The following is a 9,062-nucleotide window of genomic DNA, read 5'->3' as shown; positions in this document are numbered from 1 at the left end:
AGAAAGAAAGAAAGAAAGAAAGAAAGAAAGAAAGAAAGAAAGAAAGAAAGAAAGAAAGAAAGAAAGAAAGAAAGAAAGAAAGAAAGAAAGAAAGAAGATAAACAGGCTCTCTCTGTCATAGCTGGGAGTGGGGAGAGCTGAAGCCATGACTGACGTCGTGCCGTGGAGATCACTGTATTTTTCTTTCCTTTCCTTTTTTTTTTACTATTATGGTTAGATTCCCCGCATTCTGGGAATAACGAGTCACGCATGTTTTGATGTGTGAAATGTGCTGTGATTTCTTGAATTCGGCTCTCTTGTCTTTGAGGGTTCCCTCTGTTATATACACAGACCTCGATTAGGGGGCGATTACTTCCCTTACGAAAAGGCTCAGCGTTTTGGTTTCATTAGAGAGTTCTTCCAATGCATGGAGAACAGGATTAGATTTATAGAAATTCAATTTGCATTTGGCTTTTTAGGAACAGATGTCTTACACAGCCAAGCCACCACTCTGTCTGTCAGGCTGCCTAAAGTTATAGTTTATAGGCTCCTTTTATTCCCTTCTGGCACACTCCTGCTTAACCCCTTACGAACTGAATCTGTTGAAATTACTCTGGGCACCTGACCACCTAATCCAATGGCTTAGGAGTCCTCTTAATGCTTCTTGGAGTCCTCCATCTGCATCTCCCTGAAACCCTCAAAATCCTTGGCTTGGTGGCCTTTGACACAATCTCTGCCCACCTTACACTCACTGCTGAGCTTCCAGATGAGCTGGTTGATCCAGCTTCCTGCTGTGCATCTCCATGTAGATGTCTCAAAGGCAAATACACTAAAGCAGAGGAGTGCCCTCCATCCCAAACAGGCTCTCCTCTCATATCCCCGTGAAAGACACCACCGCCTGCCCATTCTCACAGCTACCTCCCTCTCCCTCGTGCCACAGATCCAATCCATCACCAAGCCGTAGGGCATGCATCTCCTGAATACAGTCAAGATAATCCACCTCTCTCTGCCACACCTGTTAAGCTCCACAAGCACTGGAACTGTCTGCTTCCGTTCATTACTCCAATACAGCAGAGTGCCTGGCACATGATAGACACTTGATAAACACGTGCTGAACGAGTGAATAAGTGAGAGGACAAATCCCATTCTACAAATTGTAACACTGAGGCTCAGAGAAAAGGAATGATTGGTCCAAGGTTATTAGGATGGAACAACCAGGATTTAGCCCAAGGGTGGCTCCAGTGCCCACTTTCCCCCTGCTCTAAGCACAGGGTTAGTTATGGCATGTTCTTGCTCCTGCCTGGGGTCTCTGCCTTACCTGAGAGCACCGTGAAGACAGCTGCGAAGGCATTGAGCTTGAGCCCGTCGATGACATTGCTGGAGTGGAAGAGCTCGAGACACATGAGGCTGAAGCCGACCACCAGCAGAAGGATATAGAGCACCTCGGAGACCACCGACAGCCACAGGACCCCTGCGTAACAGAGGCAGAGGCTGTGAGACGAGGGACACACAGAGTGGATGCTCCTGCGTACATTCCACCCCATGCCCTTTTGTCAGGGGATCAAGTCGTTTTAGAATAGACCTCAGTTGTAGGGTGGGTCCCAATTAGGGTAAGGCCATCATGGCCACCCACACTCCTCACCAGACTAGCTCAGAAATCCAAGCCTAAGTCAGTCGGACTGTGGCACTCTTGGGGTAGTGGTTACTGGTCCAGGAGGGCACGTGACCAGTAAGGGGCCCCATTCAGATCAGAAGGAAGAACTTCTATCCTGTGGCTATGTGAGAACCTCTCTTTCTCTTCCAATCTTAGATGACTGCCACTGGGAGCCACCTAATGGCCAGGAGGGCATCTCCCTTAGGATGGAGCTGACACTGTAGTTACTGAGAAGAGCGATGGAAAGGGGACCTCACTGGACCACACAATCACCAGCCTGAAGGCTTCCCTGTGGTTAAGCAGGTCAGTGTGATGTCTTCTGTTATCTGCAGCTATAAGCATCCCAACTCATATATCCATCATGCTTGCCCCCAAAGGACACCTACGTTTCTATCAGTCCTCTACCCTACTCCACTTTTTATTAAAACCACCACTGCTACTTTCACAGTTTCAACATGTTCTGCTGTGGTCCCACCCTTCTGGGCACAGCTGATTGGTCCAGTGTGATCATGTGACCTAGAATCAAAGGGCCAATCAAAGCCCTACTCTGGGCATCTGAGCCTGGAAACACTGAAGCAGACGGGAAGAGAGGCTCAGATGAGAGAGTCCAAACATCCTGACAGTGTGAGCACCCGGTTCCAGCCATTCCTGAAGGCCAGATGCACCCCTGGCCTCCTAGTGGTTTGGTTGTTCAAACCTTCTTTGTAACCCCTAAGACACAACAGCTCTTTTTTCTCCCAAATTGGGTTGCCATCATTTGCTACCTAGTTTTGGGAGCATCTTCCGTTTCTCCTACCCACATTACTCCCCCTTCTCCCTGTATGCTTTTTATTTGGAGAGCCCCTTTCCTCTGTCAGTCTATGCCATTCAGTTGCAGCTGATCCACATCCTGGCTCTATGTTTGGGCACATGACTCATACCTGGCCAATCAGAGCTCCATGTCCCCCCTCACTCTAGTCCTTGGTTCTGGGAAGAACCTCTTTATGCCTCCGTTTCTTCACCTATAAAATGGGGATCATAATAACATCCATTTCATAGTATTGTTGTGTTGTGAGGATTCAATGACACAGCAATGTAAAGAGCTCGTGCTTAGCATATAGTGAGAGCTCAATTATTGTGCTTTATTACAGTTGTTTATGGGAGGAACACCGTGGTGGGGACTGGAAATGGAGCCCAGGGGCTCTTGAGTGAGGTCAAAGTTAGAGACACAGTCAAAAGGGAGGAATGAAATTGTTGGGGCAGATAAGATTTCTGAGAGTCGAGGGAAGAAGATGGAACACAACCATGTGACTTACCTCCAAGCCACACTAATCATATGGTTTGAGCAAGGCCCATACTTTAGAGAAAGGACTATGGACCAGGCTTACCGAGCCAGAGATGGGCACATGACCCAAAAAGAGTCAGCCACAGGACTTTTACTGAAAGTATTGAGAAAGAAAATTCCTTTCTTTCCACTAGTTTTGAGGCTGGGAAGATGTAAGGATGGAGCTGGCTGAGTCATCAAGTGGCAAGGGCCTTCTGGAGGGCAGAGCCAGTGTCAAGGAAGGCAGAGCCAAGAGGCGAAGGAAGATTGTGTCCGATGACTCTGTTTGAGCCCCTAGATCCAGCCATGCCTAAAGCTGCCAGTCATTTGTTCTTTCAATCACATGAACCAGTTCATACCTTGTCTTTGCCTAATCCAGTTTCAGGTAGAATTTCTGTCACTTAAAACTAAGAGTCCTGATCTTCAGCTTTTCTGTTCTCTGAAACTGTCACACATGTTCTTTCCTACCTCTCTGCCTTCGCACAAGTTGTTCCTGCCACCTGGACTGTCCTCGGGACATCCAACATATACTATTTAGTGAAGAAAGCAAACAAACAGCAATTTCGGAGTCTCTATCTGCTCCCTGAGGAAGAATGCAGGCTCTCAAACGCCCACTATCATCCCTAGCACAACAAGGCTTTTAGGGCTTTGGAGAACTTCTCTTTTTCTCTTTTCCGTTTCTTATTTATTTGTTTGTTTGTTTGTTTATTGCTACAAAAATGCCACAGCTCCTGGGCAATCCCTTGGCTTTCTGTAAGAGAATAATATGCACTTGGCAGCCTGGATGTTGTTAAAACACCCCCTGGCACCGCACTCTCGCAGCCTCCCGGGCCCTTCATTGGCCCAAGGCCCACCAGGCAGCAGGGAGGGAGGCAGGAGACACAGGGCAAGCCAGGCCACCTCTCCCTCCTAACAGCCTTCACCTCCAGCTGCTGTTGCCCCCGCTGGTGGGTGGAAGACACCCCTCACCATGGTGGCTCTGACTCAGCTGCCTCCCCTGCACCACCCCCACACCCCTAGGGGGTACTCTCATCCTGTCTGCGTGGGCCCTGAGCCAAGCCTCTGCCTCCACACCTCCCCTGGCAGCAGGGCCCAGCTCAGCTCTCTCAGATGGGATGGGAGATGAGATGGGCGTAGGGGTTGGGATGCTCAGGATGTAAGTTAACCACGGAGAAACAGGCACCAGATTCTCAGATGCCTGGCTGGGGTTATGTTTCTTATTCACATCAGATTTATTTCTCTGTCTGCCCACTGGGCTTGGAGCATCTGTCTGAAAGTTTCAGCCCACTCAAGCCAAGAAAATTAATAACAATATTAATAACAATGTTGTTGTTATGCTAATAGTAGCAACCATAGTCACAAAAAGGAGCAACAGTTAGTTACTAGGCATATATCATATGCCAAGTCACACCGGATGATGGTGCTCCACCCAACCCTCTTGTACCTCTTCTTTTAAAGTGTTTCTCTCCTTGGAGGATTGTCCCTGGGCAGCTTGTCTCTGTTGTGCCATCTTCATTCAGAAAATGCCTGGAAACTTACATTTCCCCTGTGCTGTAGTTAACCAGCAGCTGACCAGTGGCCCTGCCCTAGGGGTCTAGCTCAGACAACCCTTGATGTGATCCAGCTGCAGAGCTCTCAACCCCTACCTCCACCCCCACCCCGGGGTCAAGACTGCAGTGCCTCCCTGGGCCCTGGCCTGACATTGCCCCCTTACTTGCCTCCCTCCCTTCTCTGTCCTGCTTCCCAGTTCCCTTACCACTCTCCCCTGGGGCCTTTCCTTGATAAATGACCTACGTGTGGACGCTCATCCCAGGTTCTGCTTCCAGGGGATCAGACCTCAGACACTAGTATTCACAGGTATTATCTCCCAGGCCTCCTAACAACCTTGTAAGGTAGTGAGGTAGCCCCCATTTTACAGATGAGCAAACTGCTTCAGAGGGATCAAGCAACTGGTCTACACTGCTAGAGAGTAGTATCATCTGGATTGAAACCCAGCCCTCTCTGACTGTAGGACTATCACGGGTAGGGAGTTTGTAAGTTGGCAGGATGGAGTGGCCACTTTGAAATTCTCTATGCTTGGGCTGGTCACAGGGGCCGGTCTGGGTGTGGGGTGTAGGGTTCCCGGCCACGGCTCTCATCTACTTGCTCTCCAGCATCCCAAACATCTCCTGAACCAAGATTCCTGCAAAAGGTTGGCCACTGAGTGGGAAAGGGGTAGGGGGCCTTAGGTTCCCAGTGATCCCAGGGGAAGAGCAGGTGGGTCTTGACGCTGAAAGCCAGGCCCTGGAGGTGGGCTTGACCCATGCTGCAGAGGCAGGTATAGTCCTGAAGGTCTCAGCAAGGGACAGTACTGGGACCCGCTCTGGAAGGGTGTGTGGGCAGGGAGACCAGCTGAAGGCTTTCACCAAACTCCATGTGAGAGATGATGGTGGCCTGGGTCAGGAGTGAGGACAAGTGGGGAACTTGATAACTTTCAAGGAGGGGGCTCACTGGAACGCTGACCCATGGACGTGGTGACAAAGGAGAGGGAGGACTCCAGCGTGGGGCCATGTTTCCAGTCTGGACGACTGAGCGGGTGGTTACGTCCTTCGCTGAGAATGAGGCGACGCTAAGGCACGAGGGTGATGAGGCCACTTCTGGACGTGCAGAGTCCACATCAGCTGTGGGACGTCCAGCGGGGATGTCCAGGAGGCAGCGGGAGCTCAGACAGAGATGTGGGGTCTGTGGCAAGCCCAGGCACTCCCTGAATATCTGCTGTAATTGTCTAATAGATGGTAGCCGCCTGTGAAAAGCACGTGGAGCAAAAGCAAAAGGGTGGGGGAACGGAATCCATGAAATATCAATCATTCCGGGGAGGGGGCTGTGAAGGTGTAGTGACACCCGGGTGTGCCACCCATCCCTGCCAACAGCACTTGGTGCGCATTGCCACCTGCCAGCACCTGCGCCCCTCTGCTCGGAGGCTTTCCTGGTCTGCAGGGCCCAGCCTCCGCCTCCACCTGCCTCTGCGGCAGGCTGGAGGTGGACACCTCCCTGCCCTCCATCCCCAGCGGCAGCCCTCCACCAATGCTGCGGTGAGCCGGTAAGTCCCCCCAGGTGGGCAACACCGGGGTGAGGGGTGCTATCTACGTGTCTGTTTCCCGCGAGGAGAGAGGCGGTGTTAAGTGTGTGTTGAACCACAACATTAAATTCCCTGAATCGTAAAGCGAAAAGCGAAAAAGCTATTTGCTTTTTCATTAATTTTTAAATTCTTAACACCTCAATCAAGAGTCTCTATTTGGTGTTAATATGTCCTAACACCTTTCCAACGCTTGCTAACTGTTTCAAACTATGAGAGGGCTCAGAATTTTCAACAGTTCCTAGGCAGACTTGAAGAACGTTTGACAGTTACCTTCCGTGCTGGTGATTCTCGCTGCCCTCTCCCCGCTTCCCTGCCGTTGCTCTCTGCCCTGCTCTGCCCTGCTCTGTGCCCCAGGGGACTGACTCCCAGAACTACATCACCAGGTCCCCTGGCCCTGGGTCAGCATGAGGGACACCAGCTGAAAATTGGAGGATAGAGGCCAGCGTGTTTCCACCCTGCTCCCTCTCTGTCCTGAGCCACGTTTCTGGCAGTGGCTTCATCATCCCACCCGTGACTACAGCTCTGAGGTTCATAGCCGCAGCTGCAGCTCTGACAAGCTCCTGAGCACTGTTCCTGCTCTTCTCCCCTTCGAGCCTAAGGTTAGTAGCAGCTCCTCTCTGTAGCCAGCCTTTGGGGTGGGGGGTGGGGGGGTGGTCTCAGTCTCTTAGCCCTTTCCCACCCTTCTGTAAGGAGTTCTTTCATGAAAGCACCTTCATTTGAACCATTTGGGAGATTCTGTTCACTTTAGGGACCCTCCCTGACACATCATTTTTAGGGCAAAGGATCTAATCAGAGTAACGCTCTAAGCCAATGGTCTCAAAGTGGCCACTCTGCTGGCAGCAGCAGCACTTGGGAACTTTGGATGCGAATTCTTGGGCCTCGCCCAGGCTTACTGAATCAGAAATCCCGAGAGGAAGACTGCTCTGTGTTCTAAGGGGCCCTCCGGAGGGTGCCGATGTGCTCTCAAACATGAGCACCGCCCGTCTGAAGTCCTCTTTTACATGTATGTATAAAAGAGTGAGTCGACTTCAGGAAAAATCGAGTTGATGCCAGACGGTAGATGTTGGCATCTGGCAAATAGAAAGCAGGTGGAATGGGAGTAATGAAGCAGTTGCACATTGCCCGGCTACAATTAGTGCTCACTTTTATTATTAGTGCTATGGAATGCACACACGTGTGAATAAAGGAAGTCGGAAACACCGTGCGGCTGGCAGCCTCTGGGTGGGAACCTCAGGGCCTTGCCTTGGTGGCACCAGGAAAGGCTCACTAATCATGGAGATGATTGTTTCAAGTCTCTGAAACTTGCTGCTAATGGTTTGATTTGCAGCAGAGAACAGGTGACCTCTAGGAGCAGAAGAAATGAAATGATTTCTCATCAGCACCGAGGCCTGTGGGGTGACAGCTAATCCTGTTAGCTGCACTTTTTGCCTTTTTAAAAAACAGCTTTGTAACGCCAACTCTGACCCTCCATTGATGGAATTGATAGGTTTGCAAGAACGATTTCCCTTTCTCCCGGATCGCTCCCTTGCTAAGACAGTTTCCAGAGCCAGCTCCTTGGCTGAGCGGAAAACATGGGTGGGAAGCATATCTGGGATATGTGACCTCGGCTGGGGGCTTTACCCCTCTGATTCTTGGGCTCCTCATTTGAAAAATGAGCGTAATAGACTTGCCATGAGCATTAAATGAGAAAATATCTATAAATCACACAAGCCTGACACTTGGAAAGTATTCGAGAAAGCTAAGCATTACTATTACTTTCTAATAAGTATAATTATTAGCAATTATAATAATTACAAGAGGCTGCGAGGTGCAGGGGTAAGGAGTACAGACCGGGGCAGGCCACCTAGGCTGACGCCTATCTCCGCCAGTTACTCGCTGGGAGGCTGGGCAAGTGACATGCTCCCGCTGAACCTGTTTTCTGGCTTGTAAATTGGGAATAGATATAGTACCCACTTCATGGACTCTGGAGAGAATAAATCGAGTTAACTGATGAATCGAGTGCTTATGGCAGTGCCTGACACAGTAAATGTTACATGAGCATTAGCGAGTACTATTACTGTTGTCGTTGTTATTCCCATGGGATGTAGCCAAGGAGTGGGCAGCTTGGAACAACTGTGTCTCAGCCACTGGACAAATAAAACCCTTACAGGGAGCAGAAGGAATTGTTGCAAGATCATATGAAATCCCAAGACACAACGGCATTTCAAGAGAAAACATTTTTCCCCCAAAACTCATCAGTTTAATATGTCAAATCAATAAGTCATAGCGAATGGCCGCTGGCTGTGGGCTTGGTGACACGCTCCCTGAAACCCAGCATGTTAAATCATGTAAATGACGTGGGCCGGGACCTCTGAGGCTGGAAATGGCTCTAGCTTCATGACAGCTGCTGTTTGCGAAATGTCAATACTAGAAGCTCAGAGTTAGGGATGCGCGGGGGCCGGGAGGAAAAGGCCAGAGGCCTCGGAGCCATAGGGAGGAACTTTGGGGGTCACTGAGCCCTCAGCCCTCCACCTTCAGATGAGAAGTTAGCCCGGAGAGGAGTTAGGACGTGCCCATGTCATGAAGCGGGTTGGGGAAAGGGCAGAGAGAGGGTCTCCTACATCCCAGACTGCTTGATGCAGCATGACTGGGGAGTGGGGTGACTCTATCAAAGGCACAAGAACTGAGGATTGGGAGAAGAGGGGTCGCCTCAAAGAGGAGCTACAGTGAGACCAATGAATGGTGGCTATACCACATATCAGCAGGCCTGGGTTCCAGCCCCGTCACTGTAGGACCTCTGGAAGGCCCCTGTGCCTCAGTTTCCCTCTTGGTAGAGCAAGTGGTTTCTTAAACGAGCTGCCAACAGGCCAAATCCAGCCCGCAAAAATGTCTTGTTTGGCCCACACAGCATTTTAAAAATATCTGAATTCATTATCAACATTTAAAAATAGGAGACTTCACATAAAAATACAGATTTCTGGATTCATTTGCAAAATGGTTGGATGTGGCAATATTGAACCCACAGCCTC

The 9,062-nt window shown here is 50.1% G+C and overlaps 1 protein-coding gene across 1 annotated transcript in view; it reads right to left on the bottom strand.

Moving 5' to 3' along the window:
- Positions 1 to 1,445, bottom strand: part of GSG1L (GSG1 like) — a 78,758-nt gene extending 77,313 nt beyond the window's left edge. The window contains exon 1 of the mRNA XM_011376724.1: positions 1,298 to 1,445. Coding sequence (XP_011375026.1) covers positions 1,298 to 1,382 — 85 coding nt within the window. The 5' untranslated portion in view covers positions 1,383 to 1,445. The remainder of the gene's footprint in view (positions 1 to 1,297) is intronic.
- Between the last annotated feature and the right edge of the window lie 7,617 nt (positions 1,446 to 9,062).

This window comes from Pteropus vampyrus, unplaced genomic scaffold (assembly GCF_000151845.1).
Source record: "Pteropus vampyrus isolate Shadow unplaced genomic scaffold, Pvam_2.0 Scaffold303, whole genome shotgun sequence".
NCBI classification, from domain to species: Eukaryota; Metazoa; Chordata; class Mammalia; order Chiroptera; family Pteropodidae; genus Pteropus; species Pteropus vampyrus.
Note: the sequence above shows the minus strand (reverse complement) of the source record. Positions and strands in the feature narration are given on the sequence as shown.